The 21,642-nt window shown below is 43.4% G+C and overlaps 1 protein-coding gene and 1 long non-coding RNA gene across 9 annotated transcripts in view; one reads left to right on the forward strand and one right to left on the reverse strand.

Annotated features, from left to right (window-relative positions):
• LOC133560659 (solute carrier family 12 member 6-like) overlaps positions 1–21,642 on the reverse strand; it is a 28,064-nt gene that overhangs the window by 1,499 nt on the left and 4,923 nt on the right. For 3 of the 7 annotated variants that reach the window (XM_061913433.1, XM_061913429.1, XM_061913432.1), the window contains exons 2-27: positions 15,231–15,462; positions 14,029–14,123; positions 13,826–13,954; positions 12,255–12,401; positions 12,126–12,180; positions 11,928–12,058; positions 11,620–11,861; positions 11,430–11,545; positions 11,168–11,356; positions 10,930–11,094; positions 10,748–10,846; positions 10,578–10,635; positions 10,333–10,507; positions 10,140–10,258; positions 9,966–10,064; positions 9,775–9,894; positions 9,550–9,654; positions 9,323–9,491; positions 6,891–7,086; positions 6,648–6,817; positions 6,460–6,591; positions 6,271–6,378; positions 6,169–6,192; positions 5,849–5,911; positions 5,495–5,727; positions 5,298–5,431 (exon numbers count right to left, since the gene is read on the reverse strand). In XM_061913433.1, the coding sequence (XP_061769417.1) occupies positions 5,298–5,431; positions 5,495–5,727; positions 5,849–5,911; positions 6,169–6,192; positions 6,271–6,378; positions 6,460–6,591; positions 6,648–6,817; positions 6,891–7,086; positions 9,323–9,491; positions 9,550–9,654; positions 9,775–9,894; positions 9,966–10,064; positions 10,140–10,258; positions 10,333–10,507; positions 10,578–10,635; positions 10,748–10,846; positions 10,930–11,094; positions 11,168–11,356; positions 11,430–11,545; positions 11,620–11,861; positions 11,928–12,058; positions 12,126–12,180; positions 12,255–12,401; positions 13,826–13,954; positions 14,029–14,123; positions 15,231–15,453 (3,496 nt within the window). In that variant the 5' untranslated portion in view covers positions 15,454–15,462. Of the gene's footprint in view, positions 1–5,297; positions 5,432–5,494; positions 5,728–5,848; positions 5,912–6,168; positions 6,193–6,270; positions 6,379–6,459; positions 6,592–6,647; positions 6,818–6,890; positions 7,087–9,322; positions 9,492–9,549; positions 9,655–9,774; positions 9,895–9,965; positions 10,065–10,139; positions 10,259–10,332; positions 10,508–10,577; positions 10,636–10,747; positions 10,847–10,929; positions 11,095–11,167; positions 11,357–11,429; positions 11,546–11,619; positions 11,862–11,927; positions 12,059–12,125; positions 12,181–12,254; positions 12,402–13,825; positions 13,955–14,028; positions 14,124–15,230; positions 15,725–17,960; positions 18,109–21,642 lie in introns of all 7 variants that reach the window. The other 4 variants (XM_061913431.1, XM_061913430.1, XM_061913435.1 and 1 more) reach the window with 4 other exon arrangements.
• LOC133560662 (uncharacterized) lies at positions 12,191–17,801 on the forward strand. Of its 2 annotated transcripts, XR_009808500.1 has the most exons (3): positions 12,200–16,753; positions 16,917–17,101; positions 17,211–17,801. It is a non-coding gene; the product is annotated as an uncharacterized LOC133560662 (long non-coding RNA). The 2 variants fall into 2 exon arrangements; XR_009808499.1 differs by having other exon boundaries at positions 12,191–17,101.

Below are 21,642 nucleotides of genomic sequence, written 5' to 3' on the forward strand. Positions count from 1 at the left end.
TTGGGTGTCCCACGATTCGATTCAAAATTGTTTCTTGGGGTCGCGATTTGATTATATATCAATTTTTTCGATTCAACGCGTTTCTCGATTCAAAAACTATATTTTTCAGATTCAAAACGATTCTGTATTCATTCAATACATAGGATTTCAGCAGGATCTACCCCAGTCTGCTGATATGCTAGCAGTGTGGATTTTTTTTTTTTAAAAAGATTTTATAATTGTAAATGACAATGTTTTATCAACTGATTGCAATAATGTAAATTTGTTTTAACTATTAAACAAACCAAAAATATTTGATCTTTGTGAAAACATTGGACACAGTGTGTTGTCAAGCTTATGAGATGCGATGCAAGTGTAAGCCACTGTGACACGGTTTTTATTTATTTTTTATTTTTATAAATGTCTAATGATAATGTCAATGAGGGATGTTTAATCACTGCTATGCTGAAATTATAACTAATATTGATACTGTTGTTGATAATATTCATTTTCGTTTCACAACTTTTGGTTTGTTCTTTGTCGTGTTTGTGTCTCCTCTCAATTGCTCTGTTTATTGCAGTTCTGAGTGTTGCTGGGTCAGGTTTGGTTTTAGAATTGGATTGCATTGTTGTGGTATTGCTGTGTATTGGTTTGTTGGATTGATAGAAAAAAAAAAAGAATATATATATATATATAGATATATGTATATATTAAAAAAAAAGAATCAATAAGGAATCGCACAACTTGAGAATCGCGATTCGTATTCGAATCGATTTTTTCCCACACCCCTAATATACACACAAAAGACCTGTTCCTCTCAAATATTGTTCACAAATCTGTGTTGGTGAGCATAGGGGGCGGCATGGCGTAGTGGGTAGAGCAGCTGTGTCAGAAACCTGAGGGTTGCAAGTTCGCTCTACGCCTCTTGACATTCAAATCGCTGCTGTTGTGTCCTTGGGCAGGACACTTCACCCTTTCCCCCAGTGCAGCTCACACTGGTAAAAAATTATGAATGATGGGAGATGGTCGGAGTGGACATAGGCGCGAACTGGCAGCCACGCTTCCATCAATTTACCCCAGGGCAGCTGTGGCTACGAAAGTAGCTTACCAACACCAGGTGTGAATGAATGATGGGTTCTCACTTCTCTGTGAAGTGCTTTGAGTGTCTAGAAAAGCGCTACATAAATGTAATCTATTATTAATCCATTATTATTTCTTCTTTGCCAATATAGTCCATCCCACCTCTTAGGTGTGGCATATCAAGATGCTGATTAAACAGCATGATTATTACACAGTTGTGCCTTAGGCTGCCCGTAGTAAAAGGTCACTATGAAATGTGCGGTTTTATTGCACAGCACAATACCACAAATGTCGCAAGTTTTGAGGGAGCGTGCAGTTGGCATGCTGACTGCAGGAATGTGTACCCGAGCTGTTGCTCGAGAATTGAAGGTAAATTTCTCTGACATGTCGTCTTAAAAGGCGTTTCAGAGAATTTGGGAGTACATCCAACCGGCCTCACAACCCCAGACCATGTGTAACCACACCAGGCCAGGACCTCCACATCCAGCAGGGGCGCCTCCATGATTGTGTAAAACCAGCCACCGTACAGCTGTTGCAACAATTAGTTTGGATAACCGAATAATTTCTGCATAAACTGTGAGAAACCGTTTTAGGGAAGCTCATCTGCATGCTTGTCGTCCTCATCAGGGTCTCAACCTGAGCGCAGTTTGTCGTCGTAACCAACTTGAGCGGGCAAAAGCTCACATTCGATGGCGTCTGGCACGTTGGAGGTGTTCTCACGGACGAATCCCAGTTTTCACTGTTTAGGGCAGATGGCAGACAGCGTGTGTAACGTCGTGTGGGAGAGTGGTTTGCTGGTGTCAACGTTGTGAATGGAGTGGCCCACGGTGAGGGAGGGGTTATGGTATGGGCACACATTTGTTATGGACAACAAACGTAAGTGCATTTTATTGATGGCATTTTGAATGCACAGAGATACCGTGCCATTCACCAAAGACCATCACCTCATGTTGCAGCATGACAGTGCACGGCCCCATGTTGCAAAGATCTGTACACAGTTCCTGGAAGTAGAAAACATCCCAGTTCTTGCATGGCCAGCATACTCACCGGACATGTCACCCATTGAGCATGTCCTGGATGCTGTGGATCGGCGTATACGACACTTCCTGCCAATATTCAACAATTTAGCACAGCCATTGAAGAGGAGTAGACCAACATTCCACAGGCCACAATCAACAACTGGATCAACTCTATGCGAATGAGATGTGTTGCACTGCTTGAGGCAAGTGGTGGTCACACCAGATACTGACTGTTTTTCTGACATTCCGGCCCCTAAAAATTTTAGCTAATAAAACTAGACTGCACACTCAGAGTGGCCTTTTATTGCGGGCAGTCTAAGGCACATCCGTGCAATAATCATGCCGTTTAATCAGCATCTTGATATGCCACACCTGTGAGATGGGATGGATTATCTAGGCAAAGAAGAAATGCTGACTAACACAGACTTTGACAGATTTGTGAAATATTTAAGAGGCCTTAAGTTTTAGATCTTGGAGTTCAACTCATGAAAAAGTGGCGAAAAAACAAAAGTGTAGAGTTTATATTTTTGTTCACAATATATTAATATTTTATATTTCATTTCTTGGGGGCTTCACGGTGGCAGAAGGGTTAGTGCATCTGCCTCACAATACGAAGGTCTTGAGTAGTCGTGGGTTCAATCCCGGGCTCGAGATCTTTCCGTATGGAGTTTGCATGTTCTCCCCGTGACTGCGTGGGTTCCCTCCGGGTACTCCGGCTTCCTCCCACTTCCAAAGACATGCACTTGGGGATAGGTTGATTGGCAACACTAAATTGGCCCTAGTGTGTGAATGTGAGTTTAAATGTTGTCTGTCTATCTGTGTTGGCCCTGCGATGAGGTGGCGACTTGTCCAGGGTGTAAACCGCCTTCTGCCCGATTGTAGCTGAGATGGGCACCAGCGCCCCCCGCGACCCCAAAAGGAATAAGCGGCAGAAAATGGATGGATGGATTTAATTTCTTCAGTTCTGACGGCATCATTGAGACATGTAAAAGATGTGTTAAAAATAAATGTCTGTTAAAAACCAAGAATGATTTGAGCTTTGGTGAAACTCGAGTAGAATAACAGTCACAACTCAGCCTTCTTCGTGCTGGAGAAGAGGAGAGTGATGTCACTCTCGAGAATCAAAAGAAAGATGACTGCATACAAGGACAACCAAAATCAGGATCCAAGAGGGCAGCGTGGTTAAGCCACACCAAGTAACCCGTTTAAAACAAGTAGATTAAACTTTGCTAACTTTTAAGTAAGAATAAGTGCTTTAAGGGGTTTTGGGCTTTTGAAACTGATCACATGATACAAAGTGACTGTTGCTAAGTCCTAAGGTAAATAATTATGTTTTTCACTACAGTTAAGTTTGTAAAAATGAAAAAGTTACTGTACATTCAGTCACACATGTGAGGTAGTATAGAAAAAAATAGACCACCCAATGCAAAATAAACAGTTTCATGTAAAAGGTTTACACTTGTTTTTCTACACGCTTGAAATAACGCAATTCTCCCATCCACAATAAGGACACACGCAGTCCACGTAAGTTGTATATTAAAAAGCCGACGTGATGTGATTAATTTACAAAGGAGGTGGACTTTGCCACGATGTAATTTTTTTGACTGTGGGAAAATCATGAAATGGAGTCTTCCCAAGACAAGAATAAAGCACACTTAATTTGAAAAGGCTGTATTCATTAAAGGTACTTCAGTGATACAAATTAAATGATAACCAAGTAATATAGGGTTGAACTCAGTTTGCATATGCCGATCTGTGTGCCTTATGTCAAGTGTGTGTACAAACAATATCTTCTTGCTGGATGGGATGTAAAACATGCACAATTTTGTTTTCAAGGTGATACCGATAACGTCATGTTTCTCCGGACAGATAGCGATAACTTTTTTGGTATATATTTTTTTTAACTGTAGTAGTAGTAGTATTTTTAACTACTGACTGTAGTTTGTGCACACTTGGAGGTAAGAAAAAGTCAAACAAAGGTGGGTTTGACGAACACTACCTGTAGGTTTTTCTTAATCAAATATGATATTACTACTATTGTAGAGCGACCATCACATCCAATAAGTAGTGAAGCATATGCCCTGATTAAGGATGGGTATCGTTTAGGTTTTAACAAATACCAGTACTACAGCGCTTAAATGTTTCCTAAACCGGTACTTAAAGAATATAATACGTGCACATTTTTGTAAAAAACAAAAACACAATGCCTTTTTTTTTTTTTACATTCAAGTTGAACAGACTAGTTATTTAAAGGCCTCAGTGATATCAATGAAATGATAACTAATACATTTAAAAATAAGAAATAAAACCTAAAAAAATTGTCATCATTACTGAAGCAAAACAGAACATGGGGAATGCTAATGTTAAAGCTCAGAATTATGGATGTTCTTAAATGCAACCTTGCTGGAGAAAATGGTGTCTGTGGTTTTTGTTGTGGGTACTGTCTAATTTTTCCTGCAGTTTTAATGGTGTAATGAGGGCTGCTGTTAGAGTGTTGAGTAAAGTTTAAAGAGACTCTGTGGGCTTCTGTCAGAATAATACATTTACAATTTTATCGCCAAAAACTTGTAACAGGTGGATATTGAAGCACCAGTAGTTTTTTTAAGGTGTGGATACTATTTGCTGGCTCTTGAGGTTTGATGTGTCAATGCAAAGTGTATTTTTTTCTTTGCCTGCTGAGGTTTTGCAGTACAGAAATTCCCCACCACTAACACCATAATCATCTTGCATTACGCCATTGCCACGCCGCCTTCTCCCACTCAAGCGAAGCCACAGCCATGTAACGATGAGCATTTTGTTTTCTGTTAATTAGTGGCATTTGGTACACCTGGATTAATCCAGGTGTCTCTAACTGAAGCGATCAGATGACTGAGTTCTTTCTGGCAGTGTCTTTTACCATATTATTATTACATGTGGTGCAGAATTGCACCCCAAATTTAAGCACACTGATGTTTTATCCATGTCTCTCGACTTACGGCAGCCTTAAAAAGCACATGAAGCCAAAGTAATTAAATTAATTAGAGAATACAAGCAAAGCTAGTTTTGACAGGGAATGTCCATATTATATATTTTAGGGTTATTCTACCAACAGCGCATATCTTGGATAAAGGTGCATAGTAGCAGACGTACGTCAAGGAAGAGAATCCCACGCAGCCAGAATCTGCGCAGCTTTTTCCCCTTATGAGGTTAGAGCCTATAATCATTTAGAGTTAAGGATACAATTTTCATCTCCGTCTGGGTTCTTGGGCGGTCCTGGCATGTTGAGCAATACAACTCGGGCATCATGGGATTTGTTGACAATCACCTCGTTGAGCTTGACTGCAGTATGCATCCTCCTTACGTTGGAGTGGTCCCTGCAGCGGGAAGGCCTCATTGATTCAGGTAACAATTGTAATAGGATAAATTTGCACACTCACGGTCGGATGCTGAGCATGTCTCTAAAGCCCTCTGGCGTGGAGCATCCCGAGTGTGTAGCCCGGTACTGTGCGGCCTTCTCTTTAGTCCAGGTCATCTGAATGCGACGGTGGCGTTCCGAGGAGCCATCGCCGGGCGCTGCCCGGTCCCGCTCACCAGCATCTGTGTCATCTTCGTCGTCAGAGCCGATGCTGGTCAGTCGCAACATGGAGTTGCGGTCTTTGACGAGTTGAGCCTGAGCCATCGGGTGGACACATAAACAGTACTTGTCAGCTCTTGTAGACTTGATTTCTATTCGCCGCCCCTCTCTTCAACATGGCCGCCCTTTGTGACATTTGTCTCATTTCTCTTTGTACCTGTCGGTTTTCTTTGCAGGATTTGGAAGCTCCAGTTCCGCCATACCTGTTGGAAAGATACACCTACACACAACATACACTCACCTCACTGTCCAGCACAGTATGTACTTTAGCAACAGCAAAGGCTGGGTGTGTGGGTGTGCGTGTCTTTGCATGTGCATGCGGGTGTGTCTGCCCACGTGGGTAGAGGGTCAGGGGTTCCTGGTTGTTGCTCTCAAACTAACCCCAACTAACTATTGCTGGGTGCAAAGAGGGTTTTAGTACAACTAACTGGTCTACATGGAATAGCTAATAGCTGACTACCCAAAAGGCAAACTTACATCATCAAAACTCCACCGAACTCGCTGAGGAAAGTTAACCATTAAGACTTTAAGAGCTGCAGGGCTAAGACCTTGTACACAGATTGCCACAAACTTACTTACCTCTCGCTCACGGTCCGATTTTGACAGCCGCATCTGACGGAGCATCTCTGACCTCTGTTCCATCATCAGGGTCCTCTCGTAGGTGTACGCACTGATGTCACTGTCATGCTGAAAGGGGGAAAAAAGACTGTTATTCATCGATGTTTCTTAGAATGTGAACAAAGACAACAAGGTGTAGCAATGGCCTACCATCTCCACGACTTCCACTTCTGCTTCAATGCGTAGGTGATAGAGGAAGGTTGCCAGATCCTTCTTCATCTGGATAGAATTGTCTTCCATCTGGGCTACAGTGAAAATCCGCATCCCACACTTGCGCCACACCTGTCAGAAGGGCATGGGATCACAAAATGGCATAAACAAAAAAAGCAGTCACAGACCTTGTGCTGGTGCAGCAGGAAGGGTAGCAGCATGAGCATCCCACCGTCATGTACGATCCACCACACGTCGATGTGGCCATCTGCACACGGCTCGCTGTTGCTGGGGAACAGTGAGATGTTTTTGGGCACCAGTAGAGCCAAGTGGGCAGCTGTTGTGACACGCACTGTGTCTGAAAGAAGGACAGGTGGCGCTATCAGCCTCCTCATTCAATAGGAGATAGGGTGGCGCAGGCCTACACTTACGGATGAAAGTCTTCCAGGACTGCGGGTCCTCGCTCTGCCTCCAGGTGTGAGGCCATCCCATCACTACGGTGTTGGGCTTCATCCCGCCTAGGCCGCTGGACTGGATCATGTGACTGATGCCTTCACGTGCCTTTTGTGCTACAATGCATTGGCAGAAGCCCTTCACACGCTCCTTGTCCATCAGGTGTTTCAGGGTCTGACATGCAACAATATTATACATTATACCATGAACAGGGGTGTAACGATTGATCAATATATACTACAAAATTTCAAGTACATCGATTTGTGCTCGGCAAGTTTGCCTTCCAAGAGATAAGCATCAATCCAATATAGTTTTAAAAGGGCATCGATCAATGTTATTGATACTACAAAAAGGAAAACATTGGCTTTAAAAACCTTAGACTTTATATGAAGTTTAGCACTTTTAATAATAAAGATGTTGAATTATTTTCGTATCCCATCAAAACAAAAATGGCAGATATCTACGGCTGTCAAGAAAGGTCATAACAAACGCAAACGTCACAAGACAATAGTACAATGTATTTGATGTCTGTGTCCGTGTTCCTTTAAGAGATGTTGGTGTTGTGTGTGACGTGTGCGAGAGCGGCAGCATGAACGGATTCGCACAAGGGTTTCGGCTGTGTCGAGTGTCTAAACGTGAGTTGTGGCGAAAAGCAACTCTTGCATGTGTCTTTTCACTCCCTGAATTTGTTACCGCTTGTTACGAAAGCGTCTGAGAGGGTATTCCTCTATCTTTCTTTCTCCAATGCGGGGCATTACAATATCATTACTTTCAGCGACAGCATGATAGGAATAGCCACGAAAAATACAAACGGCACAACGCAATGATTAAGCCGCAACACAACTTTAAGCCAAAAAAGACACAGCAGACACTCCCAGAACACAAGAAGTCATTTGATGAGAAAGAAAGAAATGGAAGCGATGCATGAAGGAGGCTATGGAAATTAGGAAGCCAGGGATCAACATCATTGGGGATAGTAGTTGGGAAAGGGCATGTTCACCACTGTGTTACATCACCTTTCCTTTTAACAACACTCAAACGTTTGGGAACTGAGGAAACTAATTGTTAAAGCTTTGAAAGTGGAATTCTTTCTCATTCTTGTTTTATGTAGAGCTTTAGTCGTTCAACAGTCCGGGGTTTCCACTGTTGTATTCTACGCTTCATAATGCGCCACACATTTTCGATAGGAGACAGGTCTGGATTGCAAGTGGGCCAGGAAAGTACCCGCACTCTTTTACTACGAAACCACACTGTTGTAACACGTGGCTTGGCATTGTCTGGCTGAAATAAGCAGGAGCATCCATGATAACGTTGCTTGGATGACAACATATGTTGCTCCAAAACCTGTATGGACCTTTCAGCATTAATGGTGCCTTCACAGATGTGTAAGTTACCCATACCTTGGGCACTAATACACCCCCATACCATCACAGATTCTGGCTTTTCAACTTTGCGCCTATAACAATCCGGATGGTTATTTTCTTCTTTGTTCCGGAGGACACCACGTCCACAGTTTCCAAATATAATTTGAAATGTAGACTTGTCACACCACAGAACACTTTTCCACTTTGCATCAGTCCATCTTAAATGAACTCGAGCCCAGCGAAGCCGGTGGCGTTTCTGGGTGTTGTTGATAAATGGCTTTGGCTTTGCATAGTAGAGTTTTAACTTGTAGTTACAGATGTAGCGACCAACTGTAGTTATTGACAGTGCTTTTCTGAAGTGTTCCTGAGCCCAAGTGGTGATATCCTTTACACACTGATGTCGCTTTTTGATGCAGTACCACCTGAGGGATCTAAGGTCACAAGCTTAGCCGCTTACATGCAGTGATTTCTCCAGATTCTCTGAACCTTTTGATGATATTACGGACCGTAGATGGTGAAATCCATAAATTGCTTGCAATAGCTCACGCATTTGTTCACCACATCCTTGTTTGTGAATGACTGATCAATTCAGGTAAGCTGCTTTTATGCCAAATCATGGCACCCACCTGTTCCCAATGAGCCTGTTCACCTGTGGGATGTTCCAAATAAGTGTTTGATGAGCATTCCTCAACTTTCTCAATCTTTTTTGCCACTTGTGCCAGCTTTTTTGAAACATGTTGCAGGCATCACATTCCAAATGAGCTAATATTTGCAAAAAAATAACAAAGTGTTCCAGTTTAAACGTTAAGTATCTTGTATTTGGCAGTGTATTCAATTGAATATAGGGTGAAAAGGATTAGCAAATCATTGTATTCTGTTTTTATTTACCATTTACACAACATTCCAACCTCACTGGTTTTGGGTTTTGTTTAAAGATAGAAGATTGTCCATAAATCAAATTGGCAATCACAAATACCGAATAAAATCATTGTTCAAACGAATCGTTACACCTCTAATCATGAATAATATACTTGCTGAGGACCCACCTGCTCCGCCGCAAGCGCGTCTCCGTAGCTCTGCAGGAAGTTGCCTGGAACTACAGTGCCTACGATGGTCAGGCCTTTCCCTGCTTTTAGCTGGCTGGCTAAGGTCAGCAAGCGAGGAGATTTGATGTGTAAGTCTTCGTCCAGCTTGAGTAAGACAAGCAGCTGGGGCCTGTAAGGACCAGTGGGACTCAGAATCATGAATTTCACCTCACCAGAGATGCACATACCTCCAGTTCTTGGTGTGCGGCGGCCCTTCTTCCAACCTCAGGAGGGCATAACGGGCTGCGCTGAGCGAGAGGCCACGGATCCCATCCCCCCACTCTTTCTCTGCTCTGAAACACACATACTACAGACACTCAGTGCACGCTGGATCCATAGAATAATACTCAATAGCAGGCTGCACACCACCCAAGGCTATAGTAGGACTGAACAGAATCTCCATGGCAACATACCCATGATACTCAATGTACTTGTAGATCATGCTTGCGATCACCATAGCAACAATTGCGTAGTACCATGAAGAGATGAACATGAGTGCAAGGCAAATAGTCATCCCCAAAAAAGACAAGGACCTGGACACAAAGGCACAGATGCTCTTGTTGTGTATGCGACCATGATAACATAGAAGCGGCGGCAGTCACACCAGTGGTAGAAAGAGAAGCGCGGCCTCCAGTTTGGCGTCCTCAGGAGGGTCTGTAGGGCGCAGGCCAAGTTGACAAACAAATAGCACATTAAGAAGAACCTGGAAAGAAAGGAAGATGATTGACAGCTCTGATGCGGTACAAAACAGACGCTTGAGATCTGTGGCGAGTCTCACATGGTCAAGATGGGAGCCACCAGGTCCAGAGATGCAATGAGGATTCCCAGCTCGGCGATGAGGGCCGTCAGGAGCAGAGCCCATGTGGGCTCGCCGTTAGCTTTGCCGTGACCAAACACCTGCATGCACGCACACACGCACATCAGCTCTGTAATGGAAGCCACCTGGATTACTACTTGGTAACAGTTCTGACCTGAAGGAAGGGGATAATGTTGTCCTTGGCGATCGCCTGCAGAAGTCTCGGAGCACCTGTCAACGACTGGAGGCCCGCGCCGCAAGTGGAAAAGAAGGAACCCACCACAATGACCCAGGGGGTGGGCCAGGCGAGGGTGCCCACCACCAGATTCCCTTTTACAGAGTCTCCGAACCTTCAGGACACAACAAAAATTCTCTCTAATTGTTCTCTTTAACAAACAGAAAGACATAAGAGGAACTGACTTGTCTCGGAGGACCACGCCGTCAATGCAGGCGCCAAACAAAAGAACGCTGCTCAAGTCTGAGGAAGTGCACTCAGAACAACTATGAATAGGTTTGGATCATACTCTCAGAACTACGGTTTTATAATATTTTTTTTCCAGATTCAGTTGAGCTTCTACTTGGAAGGATACAAACAACAGAAGTGGTAAGGATGGCAAGTATGGTTCCGATGGGAATAGAACGCTGGGCATCTTTCAGGTCCCCCGACCGGTTGGAACCAGCCATGATTCCTGACAGAAAACATACAGTTGATCGATTTAGTCATGAAACCGGTAAGCATAGGTCTAACATAATCAGTGAAGAGAGTGTTTACCGGTGACAGACGGGAAGAAGATTCCCACCAGCAGAGTGAAGGATGTGGTGATGTCGGCAAAGACGTAAGGCTGCTGAGTGGACGCCAAGTGTACACCGTGCGAAGAGCTCAAAAGGCTTTTCTCCACCACATCTCCTTTGCTGAGATACGAGCTCCACAAGTTGTCTACCAGGAACAAGTCCAAAGAAGAACGTCGCAGAGAGAGTGACACTGAAAATAATATTAAATCTAACATTACCTGCGATGATTCCGCTGGCCAGACCAGGAATGCCATCGATACTTGAGAAGTTGTTGGTGCTGAAGTAATCGTCGCAAGAGGCGTTTAGATCTGTACTCTGGCAGTAACGGCTCCACAAGTACGTAGTCTTCTCCATGAGAGCTGAACTGGGGTCTGGCTCAAAAGTCGGGAAGGCGGTGGTGTTGCCGTCTATTAGAAAGGACGGCAAGACATTCAAAAGTCCTGAGCTTGCTAGGTTATGGTGGTTGTTATTCTGACGGACCGATAGGAAGGGTAACGTTGGCGTCCTCCTTCTCAGCTGGCAGCAGGACGGTTTTTGCACAATGGTCGTCAACCAGATCGTGGCCGTTAATGGTTCTGTTTCCGAGCATACACACTCTGCAAAGACAACGCGTCACACTCAAAAGTGCCAGGGAGTGGCCATGTGCCAGCGGTGTGATGAGTACACATACGGGAAATTGGGCGGCTTGAAAGTAGAGACCAGCGCACCGACATAGATGGAGACGATTGAGACAATGACGCAGGCTAAGAAGACGGACGCCAGCTTGTTGACGTATTTGACACCCACAAAGACTAGCAGAGACATGAGGAGGAGGCAGATTGAGCCATAGACACGCATGTTATTCAACATGGCCGCAGCCTCGCCTTCCAACCCTTTGGCAGCAAAGATCGCTGCATCAGGAGCCATGTACATCTGGAGGAAAGAAAAATCTCGGTCATAACCAAGGAATCACAGACGTTTAAAGAGTGAAGAACCCACCAGTAGGATCTCGATGGCTCCCAGGATGTACATGGCCCCGGCAAAGGTGGTGCCCAGGTAAAAGCACAGGCCGACTGCACCCCCAAACTCTGGACCCAGTGAGCGGCTGATCATGAAGTAGGAGCCTCCAGCTGACGTAAAGAATTAAAAGTTTATTTTGGAGGTTTGGTAATAAGGACCATAGGAAGGTTACTGTACCTGGAACCACTCCGTTAGTTGCTATGGCGCTCATCGATATGGCGGTCAGCAGCGTCTGACGGACACAAAGACACATGAGTCAAATGGGATCTTTCGGTTGATTTTGGTCATGTACTTTCAGACACTCACACAGCAACAGCAGATGAAGACAATGCAGAGGCCCTGCAGCACACCAGCGGTCCCCACCACCCAGGTCAGACGCAGAAACAAGATGACGCCAAAGATGTTCTGCAAGCACGGCAGGTAGACGCCCATGAAAGTCCCCATCTGCGGCGACTGAGGAGGTAAAGACCGAACATTCAATGAAGGTTTCTGCCATTACCACACACCAAACTGAAATTAATGCAATGTTTTCTAGCATGCAATGTTGAAATAGCGATGTCAGGATAGAGCAAAATCTCCTTTTTACAACACAACAGCCTTATCTCTGGCTGGGGGGTCCTTATCAGCAAGATTGCCATGCAGGGCAGGCTCACACTTTCACTTAAGACAAATTTTCATCCATCAATCAGAGTATTTCACCAAATCAGATTGTGAGGAATTCACAGTGGCTTCCTACTACAACCATGCCACCATATTGTACCACAAACAATCAGGCATGAGCATTGAAATGGACACTGAAAATCACTAGAATTTCTGTTTATTTCAGAAAACACGGTTCTTAGGTGTACATGGGGCTCTTGTAAAGAGATTGGAAGGAGCAAAACTCATCCCATTTCTAAAACTGAAGACAAACTCAGAGAAGTGTATTGGATCAAAGCTTGTGGAAGACCGCATTTTCAACTGAACATGAAAATCAACAAGCACACGGCGATATGTTTCGAAGGTTAGTTCAGTAACTGAACAATTAAAGGAACGTTAAGGAAATCCTATCGATACAGCATTACGTCCATGAATACAAAGGATGACACGGTTTACTTTGCTCTAATAGTTGTTTTGATTGTCAACAACACAGAGACCTATGTTTCTAGCTACAGCCTACAGGCCTACCAAAGAAATATATTTTTTTATTGAATGGTAAAAGGTAACTTGTGGTGGAACACAACAATTTTTACGTAACACTCCTATAATGTGACTATCAATCACGGTGATTACATTTAGTAACAATGAAAGCATGAGATATCTTCAATTCTTCCCCAAGAAATTTGAATGGGCAGTCTATGTGCTGGCTCATCTTTCTGCATTGACTGCAAGGACTTCACATTCACATGCACATCACAATTTCTGCCTTCCAAACACAAATTCCATGAAAGTAGCCTTTGGTTAAGTAGTTTATCCCTCTCTCAAGTGATCACTGCGATCGATTTTCAGTATAGGAAAGCAAAGTTATTCTAATTTTGTCTGAAATGCAAGCAAGTGTTTGCTGATCGCCTGCCATCTTCGAGAAAAGCATGTGGGACAAGACAACAGTATACGAGCTTAACATTCATTGGACCCGTCCACTTCGGTACGGCTTGCAGAGGAAACTCTTGATGAAGACAATATTTAGTTTTTTTACTTCTACCCATTCAGGAACTGATTGTCTCTGTCTGTCAATCTGTGTTTAGTTTTGCCCTAGGCAGCCTGCCACTGTCAGTTGGTATCCCAATGGAAGGCGACCAAAAAGTGTTTCGGAATTTAGCTCTTCCTTTTGGTACAGTAATACCTGAAAAATATGTTTCATCTATGAATTTCAGATTGTATAAAGGATTAATTGTTACCTTGCTGACTTTCTTCTTTTCACCGATGCTCTCAGCCTCCTCGTGCTCCTTGGCCCCCTGCGTCAAATTGGTGTAGTTGGCCAGCCGACTGAGCAGAGACGACACTTTAGGCCGGGTGTCCATCTCCTCCTGTGTTTGTGTGTGAGAGAGGCAGGATGACGCTGTCAACAACGAAGACATCGGATGTCACACTTTTCACAAACCTCAAAAAGGGCCAGGTTTCTGTCGTACAAGTCATCATCATCCACGCCATGGCTGTTGTTGATATACACGCTGGAGATTTTAGAATTTCCATCCCCTGCAAAGGCAGAAGAAAGCAAAACTGAAAGCGAGGGATGGCCATTTAGCTCAAATGGACGGGAGCGTGTGTTGTTTCTAGGCCAGCAGGTAGATCAGCAACAGCAGCACCTGAGTCAGCAACATGACTTTCCTCTATGCCACACTAAAACTCACACAGGGGTCACATTCTCATACTGCCTTTTTTGCTTGTCAAAACCCATCATCTCAAGACCGTGTTAAAGTCAACACAACACTGGTTAATAATCAGACGCTGAGATTTGGTAGGAAAAGATTAATGGACACACACATGCTATCATAGAGGTGAACCAGTTGATCCGGCTGGACAACTAATTTATGTCATACTGATTAGACTTTGGCCTTCTACTTTACGCAAAAGACAATTCATCAAATAAAAGTTTGGTTTTGGACATCAGAGGTCACCACACCTGTGTAGAATGCACCTGGCATCACTCTTTGGAGACGAGGAGCACCACGCTACTCCGAGGGCTTCTTTCGCAACTGAGGGACGATGTAGAAATGCTGTGCACCACGCTCGTAGGGATTAAGCGCCTTCATTTCTATTTACGGAAGCTTATCAAAACTGTGTGGGACATTCTTACTCCATACTATGCCTAAGTGGATCATGGTAACGTCACTGTTGTTAAATCCTTTGTGTGAACAAGCAGGGAAGGCAAGTGTTGACTTAATATCTCACAAGAAAACTTTTGCTGGCTCTTGGCTCAAATGCTGAGTAAGGAAACCAAAAAAAAGTGCTTTTTCAACAAACATGGTTGAAAGCAGAACTTGTCCCTTTGCCTAGCTGCGACTTCCATGGTGGTGTGACAAGGTTAAGACAAACATACAGTAACTATACTCCCCAAGTCATTGACCATTTGCCTAATGATTAGATAACTTTGAAAATATTGGTGTGTGTATATTGTATGTCTTCATAGCATTTTGACGACAACTCATATGAGGCACTACAAACGTCTTTAACATTCATTCAGTTTGAAAGGTAATTAATTCTGATGTAGCTGCTCAAATCCAAATCCATTTTGGATTAGCAGAACAAATAAGGCAGGCTGTCATGCACACAAGAATGTATTTTCTCTCCTCATGTGCTCACCTTGCTCCATATTGCTGTGGCATGGAATTTCTGTCCCGCCTCCTCCCGCTGTTGTCGTGAGTCCTCCAGAGGCATCACTATGAGGCTCGCTTCGGCTGACGCTTTCCCGGGAACCAAAGCGTACGTGAGTACCAGAACGAGACCCGATTTCAGGCGAGGTGTCTGGCAGCCCAGGGAGGTCCTCTGCCTTGGTGGGTGTCACTGTGAACCGTACGGACGCCATGGCGAGGCCCTTGGAAAAGAAAGGGGTGCAGGGAGGGAAAAGGGTGAGGGGGTTGGTTGGTGCGAGGTGTCACAGGCACGGCTGAGGCAAAGTGAGCTGGGCTTATGCGCTCAGGTGACGGTCAGGTAATTGTTTTTTTTCCAGCATTGATTCTCCATGAAGGCAACAGTTTCTTTTGTTGTCTCTTTTTTGCTGGGGCAGGGACATGGGCAGATGCAGGAACAGGGGTTGGTGCAAATGCAAGGGCAAGGAGTTGTCACAGGTTCCCAAGCTAGGACAGGAGAAGGCACAAAGACAGGGGTAGTATTAGGGGCATGTATATAGGCAGGAGCAGGGCCAAGGGGTAGTTATAGGGAAATGAGCAGGGAAGTAAAAGGGTCAGGGTCATGGTCAAGGGAAAGGTGTTGTTGTCATAGGTGCAACAGCAAGGATGAGACGACAGTGGCCAGAAGAAAATGTTTGTGTCATTGAGAACGTAAGGAACAACGTTATGGGAACCAATATTGCAGCAGGAAAAGGAACATTGGTCAAGGATTGCAGCACGACGAACAGGAACAAGGGGACACGGTTGGTTATGTTCACGTGTCATCAGAAGTGAAGGTCAATCCCAGAAAAAAAGACACAAAATGAAGCAAAAGTTAGTTTAAAATCAGAAATTGTTTGTGTCAGCAGTGAGAGGTATGACCCACTGCAACTCACTGAGATCTTAGATAAACATTGACAAACAATGACATATTTCAATGCAAATTAGGACGTACATTATTTATTAGTGACTGAGTGCGAAGCCCCTAAAAATCTAAAACATCTACAAAAATGACTGACCGAGGCATTCACTCAAACAGAACGACGTCAAACAATAACTGGGGGGTGTGAGGTTTAGCCTGACATCCGTGGCAGGTGGACCAGATGCGGCTCGGCTGACTTGGAAAATTACTCAAGGAGAGCGGTTCTAACCGGTCCGGCCAGTTACCGCTGGCTTGGGGAAAAGAAAGCAGAGGCTTGCTTGTTTTGCAAGGCTGTATTAATTTAAGAGGAGGCAGCTAGTTTCCATCTGCTGCAATACTCATTTGTCATGTCACATTTCTTTGTATTTTTTTTGACAAAAAAACAACTGTGGAATGAGTGTTGGGTGACAGGGCCCTTTTTATGTTGAAAAAAACCTCAGCGACGCTGACAGTCACAACTTCTGCATATTTACCCTGAGGAATCAATTCTTCACTTGTCATGTCTGCATGTTCTAGTTAATAGACGGCCAAGGTTAAATAATGTTTAATGACTTTCTAATGTTGAGCTATTCAGGGTAGGTTTCTTTTAACAGAGGTAGCCAGGATATCAACAAACATCCTGAAAAAAATTTAAATACCAGTTCTAAATTAAATTGAATTGATTATGTGAAATAAGTATTTGATCCAAGAATTCTGACACTGATAGAACCACTCTAATCAGTCCAGTCTTGTTTGCAGAAACAAAGGAATGGCTCCAGAAGAAGCACATCAGATCCTCTGGTGCCTTTGCCGGTCTCATGACCTGCATCTCATAAAAAAACCAACACTGTGACGGAAGCAGGATTTGCCAAGCAAGAGCCTCAAAACTGTGAAGATTTGAAGAGTAATCTGAAAGGATGAGTGGACGAAAAACACCTGATGAGGTTTGTAGCAACCCTACAAGTAACTTGTGACCTTTGCGCTTGCCAATGTAGTGGATTCTGGTTGCAGGACTTCTGTACATTTGTGTGTCCTCCCTTGTGTTGTGACCAGCTGCTGGCTCTCCGCCAAACTGTGGTCCGCATGGAGAGACCGGAGCAGATGCGGAGGAAAAGACAAGGCTATGGAGCTAGCGTTAAGCGTGGGAATATATGAGCTTCACGTAGCTGAATGAGCACGAATCGGACACGTCAGTCTCCCTGAACAGACTCCCGCTCATCCGCGCGGATCGGACACTGGCCAGGGGCTAGGGAGCAGTCTACGAAGGACTCTCTTAATTGCTTTGTTGGGTCTGTTCCGGTGTATGGCTGTGCTGCCATGCCCGCACCTCACCTCAGCAGATGATGGCGTGGAGCACAGCAGAGGCCACCATGGTGTGTATGGGTGTTGAGATTGTGTTTTTGCTTTGTTTTGTTGTTCAAAAGTTATTTTTTTCAAAATAAATAAGAAATTAATATTTTTCTGTAGAATTTAACAAAATAACTCATGTGCAAATAACACAAGAATGTAACATTTAGTAACATGTGACATTAACTTATTACAAGTCTTATGAAAACCTAAAATTGAAAATCTCAGAAAATGTAAGGTTTTAAAAACTGTAAACAAAGATCTTGAAAATGATAAATAAAAGCTTGACATATCTCACTTTGCATGTCATGAATTAATATCACAAATTAGTTTCACAATTGAAGTTAATTGCTGACATGAATGGACTTGCAAACCTCTACAATATAATGACTGAGAGAAAAGGTGGTGGAGGAAAACATGCAACTTTTCTCTGGCGTCAATTGAACTTTAACCTACCGAGTTAGGATTGTCTACGGTAGCAAACAGATGCAAGCTTTTCACCACAAACTTAGCCGCTGCTTAGTGACATTCGTCTAGCGGCAGACGTGTACTGGGGCGATTACTGCCCACTTCGGAGCTCGTCAGAATCTGTTTGTCGTCATGCCTGTATAAATGAGAAGGCTTTAATTTCAATTTTACAAATAGGGCTAACATGATAGGCTGTGGTATTTAGTACCAGTTGTATTCAGATGATGTCCAAGCATTAATGCTGCTTGGAGGAGATAAGAGCAGTTGAAAAACGCAACTTTCCTTCATAATTATTGCATGATGTGTGTTCAAAACTTTCAGCATATTGCTCAAATGTCCTCTTCTTTTAACTATTGCAGGTAGCACTCTTGCAATATTTTCTTGTAAAATGTTAGTGTATGTTCCGCCCGGGCATCGCCATTTTGCGATCTTACGTCACGTCACTATGCACGTTATGTCACTATGCACGTTGCATAACGACATCATACCCACCCGGAAGAATCGATAAAAGAACAATGTGAGAAGATGGCAAGCAATTCCAAGGAACTGATACAATGGGACCCGTTTCTGAACAAGCACCGGTTTCAATTCCCATCCTTATTTTTCGCCTGTGCATGGTGGAGTCGTGTGTGTGCAATATACAGTCAAGAAAATAAGTATTTGAACATCCTGCTATTTTGCAAGCTCTCCCACTTAGAAATCATGGAGGGGTCTGAAATTTTCACGGTAGGTGCATGTCCACTGTATAAGAGATAACCTAAAAAGAAAAATCCCGAAATCACAATCTATGATTTTTTTAAAATTTGTGTGATACAGCTGAAAATAAGTATTTGAACACCCGTCTATCAGGTAGAATTCAGACCCTCAAAGACCTGTTAGTTCGCCTTTCAAAGTCCTCCTCCACTCCACTGTATTATCCTGAATCAGATGCACCTGTGTGATGTCTTTAGCTGCATAAAAACACCTAACCCAAACATTCAGCATAGCTAAGAGCAAAGAGCTGTCCAAAGACACCAGAGACAAAATTGTACAACTCCACAAGAATGGAAAGGGCTACGGAGAAATTGTCAAGCAGCTTGGTGAAAAAGGTCTACTGTTGGAGCAATCATTAAAAAATGGAAGAAGCTAAACATGACGGTCAATCTCAATCGGAGTGGAGCCCCATGCAAGATATCACCTCGTGGGGTCTTAATGATGCTAAGAAAGGTGAGGAATCAGCCCAGGACTACACGGCAGGACTTGGTCAATGACCTGAAAAGAGCTGGGACCACTGTTTCCATGGTCACTAAGATGTCATGGTTTGAAATCATGCATGGCACAGAAGGTTCCCCTGCTTAAACCAGCACATGTTAAGGCCCGTCTTAAGTTTGCCAATGACTATTTGGATGATCCAGAGGAGTCATGGGAGAAAGTTTTGTGGACAGATGAGACCAAAATTGACCTTTTTGGTCATAATCCCACTATGCGTGTTTGGAGGAAGAAGAATGATGCGTACCATCCCAAGAACACCAACCCTACTGTGAAGCGTGGGGGTTTTAGCATCATGCTTTGGGGGTGTTTTTCAGCTCATGGGACAGGACGACTGTACTGTATTAAGGAGAGGATGACTGCAACCATGTATAGTGAGATTTTGCCAAAAAACCTCCTTCCCTTAGTCAGAACATTGGAAATGAGTTGTGGCTGGTTCTTCCAACATGACAATGACCCAAAGCACACAGCCAGGAAAACCAAGAAGTGGCTTTGTAAGAACCATATCAAGGTTCCGGAGTGAACTAGCCAGTCTCCAGACCTAAATCCAATTGAAAATCTTTGGAAGGAGCTGAAAGTCTGTGTTACTCAGCAACAGCCCAGAAACCTGACTGATCTAGAGAAGATCTGTGTGAAGGAGTGGGCCAAAAAGCCCTCCTGCAGTCTGTGCTAACCTTGTGAAGAATTATAGGAAACGTTTGACCTCTGTAATTGCAAACAAAGGCTACTCTACCAAATATTAATGTTGGTGTTCAAATACTTATTTTCAGCTTTATCACACAAATAAATTGTCAAAAAAACATAGATTGTGATTTCTGGATTTTTCTTTTTAGGTTATCTCTCATACAGTTGACATGCACCTACCGTGAAAATTTCAGACCCCTCCATGATTTCTAAGTGGGAGAACTTGCAAAATAGCAGGGTGTTCAAATACTTATTTTCTTCACTGTATAACATTTCTAGCTCTTTTTTCGTTGTGTTACTTATGAAGCTGTATGTAGGAATGGCGCCGCTGAAGTGGCAGCTGGTTGCATAAGTTTTGTGCTCTATTAATGTCTTATATGTCCTTCAATGTTTCCTTCTTGTTTTCACCGTATTTTTTGCGGACGTTGCACTGCAACCACATCATTTCAGAAGATGAAGCCTATCCTATCCCTCGCTATCAAGTACTGTCACGTGTTGCTTGGGAATCAAATACTTATTTTACTCAGATGCAAATTCATTTATAAGCTAATTGGAATGTTTCTTTCTGTCTCAATGTACCCTAAACATTACAGACTGTTTCTGTAATGTGTCTCTAAAGTAAAAGTAAAGTCCCAAAGATTGTCACACACACTGGGTATGGTGAAATTATCCTCTGCATTTGACCCATCCCCATGTTCAAACCCCTGGGATAATACCTGCACCTACATGCTTTCTGCTGAATAAATACAATATTATGATTATTTTTATAATGTAATGTCATAATGCAGTGTTTTTCAACCTTTTCTGAGCCAAGGCACATTTTTTTGATTGAAAAAATCCAGAGCCACAACACCAGCAGAAAACAAAAAAACTAAACTTAGTAGCCGATATTGACAATAACAAGTCGATCTCGCAATTGTTGGCTATAAATCAAGCCATAACCAACCATGCAGCACTATAGCTCTTGTCTCAAAGTAGGTGTACTGTCACCACCTGTCACATCACGCCGTGACTTATTTGGAGTTTTTTGCTGTTTTCCTGTGTAGTGGTTTAGTTCTTGTCTAGCGCTCTTATTTTGGTGGCTCTTCCTCATTTGTTGGTATTTTCGTGCAGCAGTTTCAAGTCTTCCTTGAACGCTATTCCCCTTACCAGCTTTGTTTTCGCAATCAAAACTATTTAAGTTGTGCGGACGCTATCCTTCTTTGTGGGGAACTTGTCGATTGTAATGTCATGTACGGATGTACTTTGTGGACGGCGTTTGCTCCACATGCTGTAAGTCTTTGCTGTCGTACAGCATTCTGTTGTTGTTTACTTTGCAGCCAGTTCACTTTCAGTTTTGTTTTGCATAGCCTTCCCTAAGCTTCAATGCCTTTTCTTAGCGGCACTCGCCTTTTGTTTATTTTTGGTTTAAGTTTACCTTTTTACCTACACGCAGCTTCCCGCATATTGTGATCCTGACAAACCTTGTACCCGACATCTACAAACCAATTAGCTGCTGGCTGCCACCTACTGATATGGAAGAGTATTACACGGTTACTCTGCCAAGCTCTAGACAGCACAGACACTCAACAATGGCACATTTGCGGATTATAATTATTTATCGCGGGTTTGTCTCTGTGCGGTAGAGAAAATGACTATCGTGATATTCGAGTATACGTTCTCAGACAGTTGCTTTTAGCTGCGGGCATTACACTGCAGGCTCTTCTCAGTCTTTCTTGTCTCTCCTTCTCACAGAGAC

The sequence above is a fragment of the Nerophis ophidion genome, linkage group LG10, assembly GCF_033978795.1.
Source record: "Nerophis ophidion isolate RoL-2023_Sa linkage group LG10, RoL_Noph_v1.0, whole genome shotgun sequence".
Lineage (NCBI taxonomy): Eukaryota > Metazoa > Chordata > Actinopteri > Syngnathiformes > Syngnathidae > Nerophis > Nerophis ophidion.